This window comes from Dipodomys ordii, unplaced genomic scaffold (assembly GCF_000151885.1).
Source record: "Dipodomys ordii isolate 6190 unplaced genomic scaffold, Dord_2.0 Scaffold34, whole genome shotgun sequence".
Lineage (NCBI taxonomy): Eukaryota > Metazoa > Chordata > Mammalia > Rodentia > Heteromyidae > Dipodomys > Dipodomys ordii.
Genome location: NW_012267250.1, coordinates 10796922 through 10816088, shown reverse-complemented (window position 1 = coordinate 10816088; position 19167 = coordinate 10796922). Strand labels below are relative to the sequence as shown.

The 19167-nt window shown below is 35.6% G+C and overlaps 1 protein-coding gene across 3 annotated transcripts in view; it reads left to right on the top strand.

The window, feature by feature from the left end:
* Window positions 1-19167, top strand: part of Jmjd1c (jumonji domain containing 1C) — a 183355-nt gene that overhangs the window by 145965 nt on the left and 18223 nt on the right. For all 3 annotated transcript variants that reach the window (XM_013017119.1, XM_013017118.1, XM_013017117.1), the window contains 10 exons: window positions 1989-2161; window positions 2423-4617; window positions 6598-6799; window positions 9311-9525; window positions 10113-10265; window positions 13557-13646; window positions 14214-14341; window positions 14513-14726; window positions 15233-15447; window positions 16214-16492. In XM_013017119.1, the coding sequence (XP_012872573.1) occupies window positions 1989-2161; window positions 2423-4617; window positions 6598-6799; window positions 9311-9525; window positions 10113-10265; window positions 13557-13646; window positions 14214-14341; window positions 14513-14726; window positions 15233-15447; window positions 16214-16492 (3864 nt within the window). The remainder of the gene's footprint in view (window positions 1-1988; window positions 2162-2422; window positions 4618-6597; window positions 6800-9310; window positions 9526-10112; window positions 10266-13556; window positions 13647-14213; window positions 14342-14512; window positions 14727-15232; window positions 15448-16213; window positions 16493-19167) is intronic.

The window sequence follows — 19167 nt, the reverse complement described above, 5'->3', positions numbered from 1 at the left end:
ATGTTATAAACCGAGGCTATAAGTTCCAAGTTGTGATATGAAGGGCCACCTTGTAGTTGGTAGTGCAGGATAGAGTTCTGATCATTTTGATGATGCTTTTTATGATTTGTTCCCACTTCTAATATCAGCTCCTCTTAGCTCCACCTTTATAATGCTTTGTCCTTCTAAAATGTGGCTAACAGTGATCTGCAACAGCATTGGTACAGTTTTGTGCTTCCATTAATCACATGCTTCCTATTTTCCACTCTGTTTTTGTTGTATTTGTTTGTTTTTAGTACTAGAGTCTGAACCTATGGGTAGGTGATCTACAACAGATCCATGACTCTGATTCTTTCTTTTTTGTATGAGGCATGGTCATGTTAGATAGTCCAAGTTGGCCTAGAACTCCCTGTGAAACCACACTGACCTCAAACTTCTGATCTGGCCTCATCCTCCCAAGTGCTGAGATTACAGACATATATCCTCAAGGCCTGACTTACTGGTTGAGATTAGGTGGCACTTTTTGCCTTTGCATTGGCTGGCCTTTAATGATGATCCTCTCCATTTCACTTCCCAAATAGTTGGTATTACAAGCATGTACCACCTCTTTAGGCTCCATTTACCTGGTTGTTTTTATTGTTGTGGTGATTGTTTGGTTTTTTTTTTTGGTGTCAGTGGTGGTATGGGCTTACTCTGCTGTTTTTTTTAATCATTTGAGCCCGACCTCCAGCATGTCTGTTACTAATTTTGATGGTGCCATTGATATTGTGATGGTAAAATCATCCTAGAATATGAATATTATATAGTCTTTTAGGTCAAGGAAAGATCACTGATCACATTCTCTTGTGACCCAAATATGACCAGTGTACTCAGACTTTGACCCTTCATTCTCATGTATCATGAATATAGAAAGATAGGCTGAAAGAACACAGAATTGTAAGAGCTGATAAATAACTTGAGTGTTCTTTCATAAATTCCAAACAATAGTAGATCTGAATACCTGTTAGAGACAACTTAAAAGAAACATTATCAGTGGGATATATGTCTGTCTGGCTTCCATGTTTATAAGAGTATAAAATGTTAGCTGGATGCTGGTGAATCCTTCCTGTAATCCTAGCAACTCAAGAGGCTGAGATTTGAGAATCAAGATTCAAAGCCAGCTTGGGTAGACAAATCAAGACTCTCATTTCCAGTTAACCAGCAGACAGAACTGGAATTGTAGCTCAAGTGATACAGTACCCACCTTGAATGGAAAAATGTAAAACTAAAAATAGGTATATAAGCTTTCATTTATTTAAATAAAATTATAATGTTGAGTACATTGATTATTTTGAGCCAAACTAAGGGTTCCTTACTCTTAGTATTTGTGACTAAAATGAGAACAAAACACGGATAGACACTAAATAACAATTTCAAACAGTATTTTTGTAGAGCAAAAACTTTTACCATTACCATGATTGATAGCAACTTAACAATTTTGTGTCATATGCTTCGATTGTCATTATGTGTATAATTATGTAGTTTTTCCTCTTATGTGAGATTTATAGCTCTTGCAGCTTTTTTTGTTTATTCATATTTTGGTGCTGGTACTAGGTTTTGGGTGCGGGGCCTTATGTTCTCTCATGTTACTTTCCTTGCTAATGACTGCCACTCTACCACTCAAGCCAGACCTTTGGCCTGGGTGTTTGCTGGATAGTTGGAGTCTCAGACTTTTCTGCCTTGATTGGTGTAGAATCTTGATTCTCCAAGTCTCATCCTGTTTTGTTTCTTTTGAGACTGCTTATTAATAGCTTTTGCATTGTTTCTTGAAAATAAACATTAAAAATATTGATTAGTGTTCTACATGGTATGGAAAATTTGATTAATGTTGATTAAATAAATGATTTTTTTTACCAGATTCAGTGAGGGAAAAAAATCACAGATTTCATAAATACATTGTCATTAAAATTCTTCTGTGATACCAAATTTAGCTTTTTCTAGTAACTAACTTTTAGACTTCTTTAAAATAGAATTCTCCCAGTCCTTGGTTACATCAACCCACTCCTGTGACTTCAGCAGATGGTATCGGCTTACTTAGTCACATTCCTGTAAGACCTTCCAGTGCAGAGCCTCATCGACCTCTTAAAATTACAGTGCATTCCAGTCCACCATTGACAAAAACTCTAATAGATCACCATAAAGAGTAAGTCCACCAATGCTTCAGACTTATAAATACCCTTGTCTTTCATAATTTTACTTAATTAAATGTATAGAATTAGACTTTGAAAGGGGTTCTTTTTTATATTTATATACCTTCTGATTTGCTTGATTATATTAGAATATTTTCATGTGAAGGTACATTTTGCTTTCTTAACAGTTAACAGAATAATAATGCATAAAAACTGTCTTGGTATACATTTTCCAGAAAAGGACTTGCAGAAATCTTTGTGTTTTCTGTTTATAGAGAACTGGAGAGGAAAGCATTTATGGAACCATTACGGTCTGTTGCATCTACATCTGCAAAAAGTGACCTGGATCTTAATAGGTCACAAACTGGAAAAGATTGTCATTTGCATAGACATTTTGTGGATCCAGTATTAAATCAGTTACAGAGGCCATCCCATGAAACAGGAGAGAGATTAAACAAATACAAAGAAGAGCATCGTCGAATTCTTCAAGAAAGTATTGATGTTGCTCCCTTTACAACCAAAATCAAGGGGCTTGAGACAGAGAGAGATTATTCCAGAATACCATCATCATCTTCTAGTCCTAAAAGCCATGCCATCAAACAAGATAAAGATGTAGATCGCTCAGTATCAGAGCTTTATAAAATGAAGCACTCTGTGCCTCAGAGTTTGCCCCAAAGTAACTATTTCACTACATTGTCCAACAGTGTGGTGAATGAACCACCAAGATCATACCCATCCAAAGACGTTTCAAATCTTTACACTGAAAAGCAGAGTAATACCCTTGCTGTAGCAGCTAATCCTCAAACTCTGACTTCATTTATATCATCTCTTTCAAAGCCTCCACCTTTGATTAAACACCAGCCAGAAAATGAGAGCTTAGTAGGCAAGATAACAGACCATGTGCCCCATCAGATTACATCTCACTCAGTAACAGCTTTTAGAAATGATTGTAGGAGTCCTACCCACCTGACAGTTTCTTCTACAAATACACTCCGCAGTATGCCTGCTTTACATAGAGCACCAGTGTTTCACCCACCAATTCATCATAGTTTGGAAAGAAAAGAAAGCAGCTACAGTAGTCTTTCTCCTCCAACTTTAACTCCAGTGATGCCAGTTCATGCTGGTGGGAAAGTTCAAGAATCACAGAAGCCTCCAACTCTAATTCCTGAGCCAAAAGACTCTCAGGCAAATTTTAAGAGTTCTGAACAGACTTTTGCAGAAATGTGGAGATCTAATAATAATCTCAAAGAGAAAGTTGAATGGCATGTGGAGAAAGGCACTGGAAAGACACAGGCTGCTGTAGCATCTGTCATTGTACGTCCACCTTCTAGTTCGAAAATTGATAGTACACCATTCCTTCCATTAGCTTCCAAAGATCGGGTTAGTGAAAAATCATCAATAAGGGCAAATAAAGTAGATTGTGTCAAACCAGCAGAAACTGGAGAGACTGGAAGAATAATTCTACCAAATGTGAATTTGGACAATGTTCGAGCAAACTCAGAAAAACACTTGGAAGCTGTCTCCCAGGGCAGTATTCCCATTTCAGTCATGTCTGCTCTAAATACAGTATGTAATACCAAAACAGATACATTCACATCTCCTGCCACTACCACCAGTGCTTCCAGCCAGGGTGGTTCAGAACTCACTTCCTCCATATCAAATACCATTTTGGCCTCAACATCTTTAGAATGTACTTCTTCAAAAAGTCAGCCAGTGGGTCAAACACAAGAATGCAGAGTCAGCAGCACCACAGTTCCAGTCACGCTAGACAGTAATAAAATAGGAAGTGCTGTCCAGCCCAACTCTGGCTTCTCAGGCACAACTGATTTTATCCATTTAAAAAAGCACAAAGCAGCATTGGCTGCAGCTCAGTATAAAAATAGTAATGTCAGTGAGACTGAACTTAATCCTGTGAAAAATCAGACAGCTTCAGCCACTCTTCCCTTGGATAGTACTGTAATCTGTAGTACAAATAACAAAGCAAACTCTGTAGGAAATGGGCAGTTGTCCCAGACAAGTCAACCAAACTATCATACTAAACTGAAAAAGGCTTGGCTTACTAGGCATTCAGAAGAAGACAGAAATACTAATAAAATAGAAAGTTCAGGGAATTCTGTATCAGAAATTATTAAGCCATGTTCTGTCAATTTAATAGCCTCTACATCTAATGATATTCAAAATAGTGTAGATAGTAAAATCATAGTTGATAAATATGTAAGGGATGATAAAGCCAATAGGAGAAAAGCTAAAAGGACTTATGAATCTGGCTCTGAAAGTGGAGACACAGATGAAAGTGAAAGCAAGTCAGAACAAAGGACTAAAAGGCAACCTAAGCCCACTTACAAAAAGAAGCAAAATGATTTGCAGAAGAGGAAAGGTGAAGTAGAGGAAGATTTGAAACCCAATGGAATTCTCAGCAGGAGTGCCAAAGAAAAAAGTAAATTGAAGTTACAGAACAATAGTAGTAGTGGTAAGTGAATAACTTCTTTTAGGAAAATATTCTAGCAGCAAATGTGTTTAATAATTGGCCTCTCTAGTCTTTATATATCTCATTTCTATATTTCTATAAGGTTATAGGAGATATAAATTTTTAGAGATTTGCAGAAATACATCCGTTTACCAAACATTCATTGTGGTAATATGTATGAACCAGTGTGAGATTTTTTTGGAGTGGCTCATAATTGTGAGGGTTTACTGGGGGTTGAATCTAGGACCTTGTGTATGATAAGCAAGGGCAGTATCTCTTGAGCCACACATGCCCCTATACATTTTTTAAACATTTTGTTTCTAAGATAGGGTCTCATTAACTTTGCCCAGAGCCTCAAATCAGAGACCTTCCTATCTACATCCCAAGTATGATGGAGTTACAGGCATGAACCATTGTGCCCAGCTATTTCAATCTGTGTCTATGTCTGTGTTCTGGGGCTTAAGTTGAGAGCCTGAGCGCTCTGCTGGACCTTTTTTTGCTCCAGGCTGGTGCTCTAACAAACCACAGCTCCATTTCCAGCTTTTTCAAGAAGGTTCTTAATTGTTAAGAATCGAGGCTTTCCTGCCTGGGCTGGCTTTGAACCATCAACAATGCTCAGATCTGACTTGTCCTCCTGAGTAGGAATACAGGCATGAGCCACATGCACATTGCTAATTTGATAATTTCCAAGAGTTGAGTTTTAGTTTATTTGGTTAGGGCCTCACACTTGGTAGGAAGATGCTCTACCACTTGAGCCACACCTTTACCTCTTTTTCCTTTAGGTATTTTTAATAGGGTCACATCTTTGTTCAGGGTTGGTCTTAGACTGTGATTTCCTTATCTATACCTCATGTGTAGCTTGAATTATAGGTATGTTTCACCACGGCTAGCTTTTTTTTGAGATTGTCTTGCTAACTTTACCCCCATGCTAGTCTCAAACTGTAGTCCCTTAATCTTTAGATCCTATAACTCTAGCTAGAATTACAGCTGTTTAACATTATGCCTAAACCTTTAAGAATTGCTAAAATGCAGTTTGGATTATCACACTTAAAAATAGATCTCTAATTTTACCTAAAAGTTAATTATAATAATTAGTTAGAAAGCCGGGTGCCAGTGACTCACGCCTGCAATCCTAGCTACTCAGGAGGCTGAGCTCTGAGGATCATGGTTCAAAGCCAGCCTGGGCAGGAAAGTCCGTTAGACTCTTATCTCCAATTAACCACCAGAAAACCGCACAAGTGGCAGTATGGCTTAAATGGTACAGCACTAACCTTGAGCTGAAGAGCTGAGGGGCAGTGCCCAGGCCCAGAGTTCAAGTCCCACCACTGACCACCCCCCCAAAAGTAATCCTACTTATATTTAGATATATTACTACAAGAGGATTATTTATGAGTAATATGAACATAGACACCAGCTGATGAAATTGTATACGTTTTGCAATTATTTAATATTGTTGCTAAGATTGTCATTAGCAGTGGTTTAAGTTAAATAAAAAGGAGAGGCTTATGTTATGGTCTCTAAGTTGTAGCTCTGGTACTGGTACTTTCAAAAACTTGAGTTCAAGCCCATATACTGGCATGTGCGAAACTTCTATGTAGAAGTCTTACTTTTTAGTTACAGGTATACAGCACATGAGTAATTCACATTTGCCATTATATACATGTGAATATTTAATTCTGTCAACTGGAAAATTTACAAAGATCTGCATTTCTAAGAGCCTCCATGTTCACAGGCCTGGAGGTCAAAGCAAGAGGAGACCATGTTGTACATTGCTTGGGCTTTAAAAGAAAAAAAAAGATGGCATTTTTAGCTTATTTACATGAGAATCTGGTTCCTCTATTTGGTAGTACTAGTTAGCAGGTAAACTGAAATATTGCTTATGGACTTTTAAAATTACACTATCACAATTATACAGTTGACTTGAATTTTGTCTCAGTATCTCTCTAAAACAATCTTGCTAATGATTTCTTACTAATTTTGTAGCTGGCATTCCTCGTTCAGTATTAAAAGATTGGCGAAAGGTCAAGAAGCTGAAACAAACTGGAGAATCGTTTTTACAGGATGACTCCTGTTGTGAGATAGGGCCTAACTTGCAAAAGTGCCGAGAATGTAGACTCATTCGAACTAAAAAAGGAGAAGAACCAACTCACTCACCAGTATTTTGTAGATTTTACTACTTTAGACGGTAAGTAGAAAATATGAAATTTGATAGAAACACTTTTAATCTCTTGGTTATCTTGATACTCTGAGGGTATGGAATTAATATGCTTCTGAAACATTACAAAAAATTAGTAAACTTGTGCTCATTTTTAACTGTAGCTAACAGTGGAGCTGAAGTGTACATATTCATATTGTTAATTATATTCCATAATCTTTCTTTACTGAGTGATTTTATTCTCTGTTAATGAGAAAATGTTAGTTTTTTTAATTTGTAAAAAAACAATAAAAGCAGTTTATTCTTGGTTTAAGAATTTCATAAACCATTTTAAAACAGTGTAGCGTATGCATCTACTTTAGAAATCACAAGTCATCCATAAACCTAGATAAGCAACCAAAACAATTAAATGTAAGTCACTGGCATATTGGAAAGGCTGTACTTTTGCTAACATTTACACCTTTAAAATTATGAGTTACAAAGTCACAAGATTTGGTAATGTTACTTCATGTTTGATTTATAGTAAAACTTAGAAAAAGTTAAATACTAATTTAATATCAGTATTACTAGATATTTTAAACCTAAAAACATAATAGAGTAATGAGAGTTAATAAAAAGAACAGCAAAGGTAACCAAGCAGTTAGAGACTAAAGTCTCACATTCTCACATTATTTGTTCCTGGTTTTCAATACTGTCTGATCTTAGTTCATGTGTGTCTTTATTAACTGTAATAGGAATACAGCTAAGCCTGTCCCATCTGAAAAAATGAATGGTAAAAGTCCCTACTTCAGAGGGACTTAATGAAGGTTAAATGACATAAAGTAGTAGGTAGAGCATAAAAAATGCTGTGTTACGATTATTTTCCAAATTTTTTTCTTCAAAACTGTAAGATACTTTACTATAGCAAATAATCTATGCAAGTGCAGAAGACATCATAAAAGAATGTAGTTTTGAGAGAATAAGAAACTGTAGGAAGAGTTTAAAGGAAAGAGATAGTCAGCTGTAGAACATAATGAAAATGGAAAGTAATGGGTTATGATATCAGAAAATTTAGTTTTAAATTACCTTTTTTTTTTTGATCGTGGGACTTGAACGCTGAGCCTGGGTACTGTCCCTCAGCTCTTCTGCTCAAGGTGAATGCTCTACCACTTGAGCCACAGTGCCACTTCCAGTTTTCTGGTAGTTAATTGGAGATAAGAGTTTCATGGGCTTTCCTGCTTGGGCTGGCTTTGAACCAAGATCTACAGATCTCAGCCTCCTGAGTAGCTAGGATTATAAGCGTGAGCCACCAGCACCCAGCTTTAAATTCCTTTTTAATGATAAGGTTTAGAAGCTGGATGTGGGAGGCTCATGCCTGTAATCATAGCTGAGCTCCTAAGGATCTGTATTCAAAGCCAGGCCAGGCAGGAAACTGTGTGAGCCTCTTTATCTCCAATTAACCCCCTAAGAGCCCAAAGTGTACCTGTGGCTCTAGTCAGATACTAATTTTTAATTATGATGCACATACCTTTCTAAGTACTTGGCACAGAATTTTTTTAATTGAATGGATTAGTCAGTTATTAAATAACAATCACATTTTCCAACTTGTGGCATTGTAACATAAATTAGTGTGATAAAATCACTTTGGATGCAGCTGTGTGCTGGTGGCTCACACTTGTAATCCTAGAGTCTAGCTACCCTTAAGCAAAAACATTCAAGGACAGTGCCAAGGTCCAGAGTTAAAGCCCCAGAACTAGCACACAAAAGAGCAAAAAGAGAAGGGTAAGATAATGTAAGTGTGAGACGTGATAAAAAGTGTTGATGTTTTTGTACCTTTGAAAAATACAGAATAATTTGTATTGAATTTCAAAATTCTCATTTAGCCTCATTTGAGAATAAAGACAACAATATATAGTTGAGGAATAACCCCAAGCCATTAAAGGAAATTTGTTTTCATTTTTCCTAAATGTCTCTTGACAGAGTAGTTAATATTATTTGCTATCAGAACCTAAAAACAAACATATTGTGTTATTTTGGGGAGCAGGTAATAAGGACTTTGGAAGTGACAGCTTTTCACTTCCAGGCAGACATTCTACAGTTGAACTTCAGCCCCTACCCACTAACTTTGCTCTTAGTTATATTAAATATTGTTTTCTTTTAAAACTGGTAGAGGCCATATTTAACCAAAAATTCCCCATCAAACTGTAATGTAAAATAATTGTATTGTTTATGTCTGTACTCTTCAAACACTTAAAAATGGTTTCCAGTGGTTTCATTTTATTGGAATTAGTTATGTATGAAAGAATTCTTTTTGTTTTGCTATGTTTTATTTGTACATATTAGTCAACCACTTGACTCACTGACTTGCCATTCCCAGACCTTTTTGAAATAACATAAAATTGGTGCAGGTTATCATATCCATTATATAATACCTATTAAACTTATATAAGTTACTCAGTTGCACATATATGAGGAAGTATTGTGTTTAATGTATAACTTATTATGTAAAAGACTATAAAATTAATAATCTTAGTATCTAATACATTTGTTTTAATGTTTCAGATTGTCATTTAGTAAAAATGGAGTGGTTAGAATAGATGGCTTCTCTTCTCCTGACCAGTATGATGATGAAGCTATGAGTTTATGGACACACGAAAATTATGAAGATGATGAATTGGACATAGAAACTTCTAAATATATCTTGAATATAATAGGTGATAAGTTCTGTCAATTAGTAACATCTGAGAAAACAGCTTTGTCCTGGGTGAAAAAGGATGGTAAGAGAAAGTGACACTTACCCTATATAAATTTCTATTTTAGAATTTCTCTTTAAATTATGTTTACTCTGTAAAATTTCCTAATCTAGTCAGGTACTGATTTTTAATTATGATGCACATACCTTTCTAAGCACTTAAGGCACAGAATTTTTTAAAAAATTGAGTCGATTACTCATTTATGAAATAATCACATTTTCCAATTTGTGGCATTGTAACATAAATTAGTGTTATAAAATCACTTTGGATACAGCTGTGTGTGGGTGGCTCACACTTGTAATCCTAACTACTTAGGAGGCCAAGATAGGAGGATCGTGTTTCGAAGACAGTCTTGTAGGAAAGTCTGTAAGACTTTATCTCCAGTTAACTGCTAGAAAACCAGAAGTGGTGCTTTGGCTCCAAAGTGATATAGCGCTAATCTTGAACAAAATTGCTCAAGGACAGTGCCCAGGCCCTGAGTTCAAGCGACTGACTACCACCACCACCACCACCGCAAAAAGGGAGAAAATAATAAATTTGCTGTTTGTTTTTTTTAGTACAGCTTTAAAAAAAATCTTAGCCTTTATATGTATATATTTGCTATCTTTCAGCCAAAATTGCCTGGAAAAGAGCAGTAAGAGGAGTCCGAGAGATGTGTGATGCATGTGAAGCTACATTGTTTAACATTCATTGGGTCTGCCAAAAATGTGGATTTGTAGTTTGTTTGGATTGTTACAAAGCAAAGGAGAGGAAGAGTTCTAGAGGTTTGTGTATAATGTAATACATATTGAAATTTTCTTTGTGATTATTGTCTTCGGTTTCATCTGTGGTTTTTTACTGGTTTCCTTGTTTTTAAAACGTTTTTTGTCTTTATTTTTTTCTATGTGTCTTTAAAAGAAATAAGTGTTGTTATAAAGGTGATATATAGAGGGGTTACCATTTTATAAGTCTTGTGATAGGTACATTTCCTTTTGGACAATGTCACCTCCTTCCTTCTCTCTTTCTCTCTCTCCCGGTTTTTCCCGCCCATTTCCTGCCCACAGTTCTATAGTCCATAATGGCTACTGAGTACCACTGCTGCATTTATTTACACTGTCCCTCTATTTCTGTGCCCTTCTTATTCCCCTCCCTCCCATAGAGAAACGAACAAGCACAACAGAAAAAAAAAACAACTTTTATTTCTATTTCCTAGAAGTCAGTTCCATAATTTATAAGATCAGCCATAGATAATATTAAGAGCTAACTTTTCTACTTCTTTTGGCCTGTAAATAGTTTGTCACTGTAGATCAAATTTAGGTTAGTTTTAAATATTTTCAAATTCCAGTGTACCCAAACCTGAAGTCCTTGTACAATCTCTTTCATAATCATTCATATAATTCCAACTGATCTTTCTTTTTTTGTTTTTGATCATGTTTTTGAACTCTGGGCCTGGGTGCTGTTTCTGAGCTCTTCAGCTCACGGCAAGTGTTATACCACTTGAGCCACAGCACCACTTCCTCATTTCTGGTGGTTAATTGGAGATAAAAGTCTCATGGACTTTCCTGCCCAGGCTGGCTTTGAACTGCAATCCTCAGATCTCAGCCTCCTGAGTAGCTAGGATTACACGCAGGCATGAGCCACTGGCACCTGGCTTCAACTGATCTTTCTGCCTACCAGTCCATAACATTCATTAAAATATTTCAGCAATCTCCTACTATCAGTAGTACCATTTGTCCCCTAGAATACAGAAGAAATTTTGTATTTTAAAACAATTTTTTGTAATTTTTAACCAAGTAAAATGGCACTTTTTCTTGTTAAAACAACTGTAAGTACTGCGGAGTCAAAAAAGGAAGTAAATATGCATCAAAATGTTTTAGTGCTTATTCAAGGCAGTTTTGGAAGTGGCCATCTACTACTGCTACCAGGTTACTGTTGTGAAAATGAGGGAATCAGAAGTCAATACTCAGTGAGAGACTAACATCTCAGAACTTGAGATGTTTCTGTCATTTCAGGAACCTCTTTGTTTCAGAGTTGTGTATCAGGAGATGACCATAATTTAGCTTTCAGTATCTTCACCCTCTTTCACCGTTTTTCTTATGTAGTATTTACCTAGCAAAGAGCCCTGAGCACTTACAGATAGTTTTTTTTCCTGGGATATGCAATAAATATGAATAAAATGTTAAACCACATTAAACATGTATTTTGGCAGTTAAATAATTTCAGGAGCTGTAGATACAACTCAGTATATAGTATCTGCCAAAATGTGTTCAGATTCTGTGATCAATCACAGCACCACAGGGAGGGGATGTTTCTTATTAATCCCTTAAAAGTGTGTTTTGTCTTGTCTGTTGATAAAACTAGCTGAGTTCTTGTGAAACTTAATGACATAATACACACTTTATATTCCTTTTTACTAATCTCAGGTTCTTTTTCCTTTGCTAAATTAAAAGTTCATTGTAATTTTGTATATCCCATACATAACATTTCAAGAACCCTATAAACCTAGGTGGTATTTGTGTTGCTGTTGATTATTTATAGCTTTGTTTTAGAAGTCTTTTAGGTAACTTATCAGTCTTTTCAAATGTATAAAACATATGCCTTGTTATATTCTTTTTAATTAAAAATTTTATTTTTTAATTTTCAAATGATGGCACCAAGGACTTGCAATATAACATGTTTTGTGTGTCAAGTGCTTCTTGATCAGACTTGTTATATTGTTATTGTTATTTTTTACATCAGTAATGAAACAGTAAATCGTTTTATGTAATGATAATCAACATGCATATATAAATATTAAAAAATTACTATATTTAGGGGGAAAAAGTCAAAGTTCTTGAAGATAAAACAGTTGTAGATTCTCTATGTGAGTTTTATGTAGGTTTTTCCTGAAGCCAAAGTTCTAGGTTTAGGGGATTTTTTTTATTGGTGAGTTTGTTGAGCTTTGTGATTGTATAACAAGTTCTCATTAAAGTTATAAAGAAGGTTCTCTTTGAGTTCAAAGTACTGAATAATTCTTCCTGGGTCTGGCATGCCCTACTGTATACCTCAAATGTATACAGTGTATACACTTCAAGACTCAAGTATGGAGTCTTGCATAATGACAATTAATAGTTAATTATAGCAGTTAAAGTTCTTGGAAAAAAAAGAATTAGCTTTATCATCAAACTTTTGTCAGACACATTCTGCTTGGTATAGTATGTAATTGAGCTGCAAAGATTACCTTCCAGCTGGGTGCCAGTGGCTCAAGCCAGTAATCCTAGCTTCTCAGGAGACTGAGATCTGAGGATCGTGGTTCAAAGCCAGCCAGGGCAAGAAAATCCATGAGACTCTTATCTCCAATAAACCACTAGAAAACCGGAAGTGGTGCTGTGGCTTAAGTGGTAGAGCGCTGGCCTTGAGCTGAAGAGCGCAGGGACAGCGCCCAAGCCCAGAGTTCAAGCCCCACGACCAACCAAAAGAAAAAAAAAGAAAAGAAAATTACCTAACTAGAAGTTAGACTCAGAAAATTGAAAAGTGACTAATATATTGATAACTAATAATGATCATTTTAGAAAAGGGCTGTCATAACCATTTTGTGATTCCGGTTTTACAAAATTAATAAGGTATTGTCTCTTTGTATTACGTCTTTACGATCAAATATTGTTTAGACCCAGTGTCACCTGTGATCTCCACTTTCTGGGAGGTAGAGATTTATAGGACCATATAGAGACCAGGCAGAGCAAAAGTAAGCAAGATCCTTATCTCAACAAACAAGCCAACCATTGTTGTGGTTAGCTGTTGAGCAGCTACATGGGAAGCATAGGTAGAGGTCTAAGATTGGCCCCAGGCCAAAAAGGAAAAACAGTAGGACCTTATCATAAACAGCTAGAAAATGGGGGAGAAGTGGCTTAAGTAGTGGATCACCTACCTAGCAAATCAGAGGCCCTGAGTTTCAAACCTTAGTACTGTCAAAAGAAAAATAATAAAGCATTAGAAATCTTTCATTGATATTGTATCTATATATAATTATTAAGCTCTTTATGTCTAACCACCAAATTCATTCATACAGAGTGACTTGAAATGTTACTGCTTTACAGATAAAGAACTGTATGCTTGGATGAAGTGTGTCAAAGGACAACCTCATGACCATAAACATTTAATGCCAACTCAGATTATACCTGGTTCTGGTAAGTAAATATACACATTTATATATATATATATAAAACATTTAAAGCCAGGATATAGTAGAGTGGAGAGTTAGGGTTTAATCTTGAATTGTGTTGCTCAGTTATTGGCAATCATAGGAAAACATTCCTTAATGGAGTTGGGGAGAGAAGTCAGTTAATAGCTAGAACTAGGAAGAGGGCCAATGAAAAGAATTGATATGGGTGACTATAATAAAAAACAATTACATACTTATTTGTAAATAGACAATGAAGTTGAGTTCTATCAGAGTACTTTGTATGTGTGGATATATAATGAATGAGTGCAAATCTTTGTATTTACAATGAAAAATTTCTAAGAGTTTTGAACATAACTCAATTTTTAATAACACAGTAAAAAGAAAAGTATAAATTTGGTTAGATGGTAAGTTCTGTGATATTTAAAAGGGGATAATACCAAGTAAAAAAGTATTAAGAAAGTTATGAATTTGAAAGAACTCCTTCATTGTTCCTAAATTATAAAATACAGTAAGGAAAGAGTTGTATGTTACTAGTGGTAGTCCTTTCGTTAATTACTATTTTATTTTGTAGTGCTGACAGATCTTCTAGATGCCATGCACATTCTTAGGGAAAAATATGGTATTAAATCAAATTGCCATTGTACTAACAAACAGAATTTACAAGTTGGAAATTTTTCTACAATGAATGGTGTAACGCAAGTGAGTAAAAGTATTCAAATTAACTACATCATTAAATCAATTCTGATATTTGAAATCCATTGTGGGACTTGTGTTTTATGAATTCTTTTCTCTGTCATTGTGTAAATTATAACTATTACTTTTTAACTAATTTGAAGTAACAGCATTTAAAAAATTCAACTTCCCTTGTAGGTTTTACAGAATGTTCTTAATCACAGTAATAAAGTTTCTCTGTGCATGCCTGAGTCTCCGCAGCAGAGTACTCCTCAGAAGTCTGAGAGTAATGGCAATGACAGTCCAGGCAGTGACGCAAGCACAGAAAGCAAGCTAACTCCACCAGAATCCCAGTCACCACTGCACTGGTTAGCAGATCTTGCAGAACAGAAATCCAGACAGGAAAAAAAAGGTAAATTAACAGGTTTTTAAAGTACGTATTAAAAGATGATATTGCAACCAGCAATATTTATTGCCCTTTGTGATAATTTGCCTTGATCTTTAGTTTTAATTATTGCTTAAAGAAAACTCTTCCTTCTCTGTACATCACCTTGACAATTAAAAAACAACACTTTTCTTCTTTTACTAAGAACAAACCTCCAAAGATTGCCTCCAAATTTAGTTGTACCATGATTTGTGGTTGGGTTTATTGATACCATGTGAACACTATGTAACTTGTTACCTATATTTTATGTTTGTCTTATCTATGGCATTTCTCAGTTGTGCCTAGTATTAATGCAGCTAGCTATAAATTATTCACGAAGGCCTTTTCATATATAAGTGGACCATTCTCCATAGTTTGTGTTTGGATGAACTAGTATTAAGTTTTTATTTTTCACTATAAAGTATATGGTGCCTGTTTTTTTCTACTGCAGCATCGAGTATTAACTTTAAAAAAAAGCCACTTTTTTCTTTAAGAAAACAAAGAATTTGCCCTTGAAAAGGAAATTAAAGAAGAAAAAGATGATGATGATTCTGATTCTCCAAATGGCAGAACATCACCTTCTGTGTCCCAGAATAATGAACAGGGCTCAACCTTAAGAGATCTGCTGACCACAACAGCAGGGAAACTCCGCGTGGGCTCTACAGATGCTGGCATTGCATTTGCACCAGTGTATTCAATGGGAACCGCAGTGAGTGTGATGGCAAGGGCTTTATTTGTTTTTGCACATGCTGGGTAAGCACTTTACTACTGAGATACACTTATAGTCCCTGGGTTTTAATAAGGGCCTTAAGTTTAGATACTTAATGACTTGGAAATGATTGTCTGTAAACAGTCTAATAAAACATATGTAGATGAAATTATATATACATCATTAGCCAAATGGCTAATGATCTCAAATGCATTCTAAGTTAACTTGGAAGCAGCACTTTCCTTCTTCCCACCCCCACCCCCACCCCCCAGATAGAAGTTGGAAAGAGAAGGCTCTTTGAGGTCTGGGGAATCCTTAGATAGTTTAGAATCTGAAAATCATGTATCTAGTAGAACAAACAAAACCATATGGAAATGACATAAAATGACTAGGTACCAGAATTTTATTTTAATTACTTGTCAGAAAAAAGGAAAAGCAGAATATTATAATTGCTTATATAAATAAATTTTAGTGGTTTTTAGAAATAAATGGAGGATTCTGCTCCACCTGTACACTCTACCTAAGGCCTAAATCAATAGAAAAAACAACAATACTCTGTTTCTAAGTTCATCCATTCGCCAAACTTCTTGTCCCCAACTGTTAAGAAAAGTATAGGATCATATCCACCAGCTTAATTACATATTCTTGAATATGTATTTTTTCCCTTTTCATATTAATAAAATGATGAAAGGTTAAAAAATCTATGGGATGAAAATTGTATATTTCCTATAAAAAATTTCAGAAGGGTTTTTTTTTCCCTTAATAGGGTAGCAAAAGTGGACGGACTATGCCTAATATTCTTGATGATATAATTGCTTCAGTTGTTGAAAACAAAATTCCACCAAATAAAACCTCCAAGATAAATGTAAAATCAGAATTTAATGAAGACCCTAAAGAGAGCCAAAAACATGCCATGAGTGAAAATGATAAATTATACAGTGATATCCCACATTCTTGGATCTGTGAGAAGCATATATTATGGCTTAAGGATTATAAGAATAGTAATAATTGGAAGCTTTTCAAAGAATGTTGGAAACAAGGACAGGTAAATATTTTCAGTTGATTATTTTAATATTCTTCTTGTACCTGAAGTTTATTAAAGGTTTCTTAGTGATAGAAATATACAAGAGAGAAAAATAAAACTGATGAACATTGAAAGAATTACCAAAGATAGGGTGAACAATGGTATTCACTGTACACTGTGTTGAAAATGAACTATACAACTTGTGGGTTGGGATGGGAGGATAAAACAGGGAGAAAGCAAGGAGAGGGACAAGCAAACAAAAAAGAATTATCAAAGTAATTATTACGGAATTTCTGTGTGAAGACAAATTTTTGTCAACAGGAAGGCAATGACTATTTGATGTTCATTTTTGATCTATCAGTGACTATAGAGTAAAGTTTTATATTTCTTCAGCTCAATTATCCAGTTTATGTATATTCAGATGTTAAAATTAGAAATGATTTTGTTGAATCACTGAAAAACATTGTTTTTTTGTTTGTTTTGGTTTTGTTTTGTTTTTATAGTGGGAATTAAAGCCAGGGCAAATACGTATTCTGTCACTGAGTTACACTTGCAACCTAGTTCATCCAGTCTTTTATTTGTTTGTTTGTTTTATTTGGTTGTGCTTTGGTTTGAGCTTTTGTTTGCATATAGCTGCTCTATAAGTTAAGCCATCCTTTAGTTCCTCTTTTGCCTTGGTCATTTCCAAAATACTTTCACTTCCCCTTGTTGGTGAAGATTACAGGAACATGCCATTACAACCACCTATTGTGATTTCTCTGTAGCTGGCATAACAGGTGCATACCACCTTGCCTAGTTATTGAGTGAGGTAGAGTCTTGAGAATTTTTATTCCTAGGCTAGTCTTAACCTTTGGTCCTCTGATCAAGCCAGTGCACTTGACTTGATCAAGCCTTGAGTAACTGTTAATACATTCTGTTCAAATATAATGAGTTTATGATAGTGGGTAGGCTTCAGATGTTAAAATGCTTGCCTAGCAATCCTGAGTTTTTCCCTGTAAAACCCCAATACCGCCAACAACAAAAATAATAGGTTTTGTATATGACCAACATTTTGAAGTATTATTTGTTTTGCATTTCAGATAGCAACTTACTATATAAATACAAAATTTACAAACATATATTTACATGAGTATAATTTTCAACATACTTCTTGCTTAAAAACATTCTTGCTGGGGCTGGGAAAGTGGCTCAGTGGGAGAGTGCTTGCCTTGCATGCATGAGGCCCTGGGTTCGATTCCTCAGCACCACATAAGCAAAAAGAAAAAAGCCGGAAGTGGCGCTGTGGCTCAAGTGGTAGAACGCTAGCCTTGAGCTGAAGAGCTAAGGGACAGTGCCCAGGCCCAGAGTTCAGGCCCCACGACTGGACCCAAAAACAAAACAAAACATTCTTGCTGTTTTATTTTCATTTATGCAACAGTTACAGAGCATCTAATTAGAGCCAGTCTTTGCTTAGTCCTCATGAGTATAAGTATCAATAGGCTATGTGGAAATGAAAATCATTTCACTACAGTGGTTCTCAACCTTTTTTTAACACATTAGTCTTTTTCAGAGTCCCATGAAAGCTTGCTCTTTGCCCTCCCCCAAACACCAGGCATCTATGCACTGTATTCACATAAGATTTAGCATGTATTTTTTATTATGTCTTCTCTTTTTTTATTTTTACTTTTTTTTTGGTCGGTCGTGGGGCTTGAACTCTGGGCTTGGGTACTGATTCTCAGCTCTTCAGCTCAAGGAGAGTACTCTACAATTTGAGCCACAGGGCCACTTCCGGTTTTCTGGTGGTTTATTGAAGATAAAAGTGTCACAGACTTTCTTGCCCGGGCTGGCTTTGAACCTTGATCTTCATTTCAGCCTCCTGAGTAGCTAGGATTACAGGCATGAGCCAGCAGCACCCAGGTTATTCTCTCTTCTTGAATGATGGTATTACTAGGCCAAAAGAGCATTTAAATTTGGTTAGGGTTTTTAGGTAGGAAATAGTCACATGGTTGCTTTTATGTAAATGTTTTAAGAAATTTATATAAGATGCTATGGAAGCAGAAAAAGGAATGGTTAAATTAGTGGTATTTGTTGAAAAACTTGTTGATTACTAAGGGATTAAATGAAATTTTCCTAGGTGGATAAGTGGCTGAACGTATACTCTGTTATTTGGAGAATGCTATATAAGTAGATTTATTACTTGAAAATACAAAAATGTTTTATAGGAAAAGACATTAAGGGAATGATTATGAAAGGTTCTTATCTATCATACTATCTACCATCACTAGGTAATAGTTTCAGGAATCAACGTCATTAATTTGATATTTTAAAATGTCAGCAAAATGATTGGAAGTTAAATTACAGGAAAGTATTATCAGAATCTAATTAGAAAGTCTTGCAATAGTTCTCCAAGATGATGATAGTAGCCTAATCTGCTTTGAAATAATTTAACACATGGATTAGCTTATCACTATACTTTTTAAAAAATCAGTTTTTCCCTATCGCTGAATGGCATAGGACTTGAATGTATTATTGATGGACAGTAAGAATGCTAATTATCTAATAGCTAATATTTTATTCCACTGTTTTTGTTTTTTTGGGGGGGTCCGGTCGTGGGGCCTGAGCTCTGGGCCTGGGCGCTGTCCCTCAGCTCTTCAGCTCAAGGCTAGCGCTCTACCACTTGAGCCACAGCCCCACTTCCAGCTTTTTTTCTTTTTGCT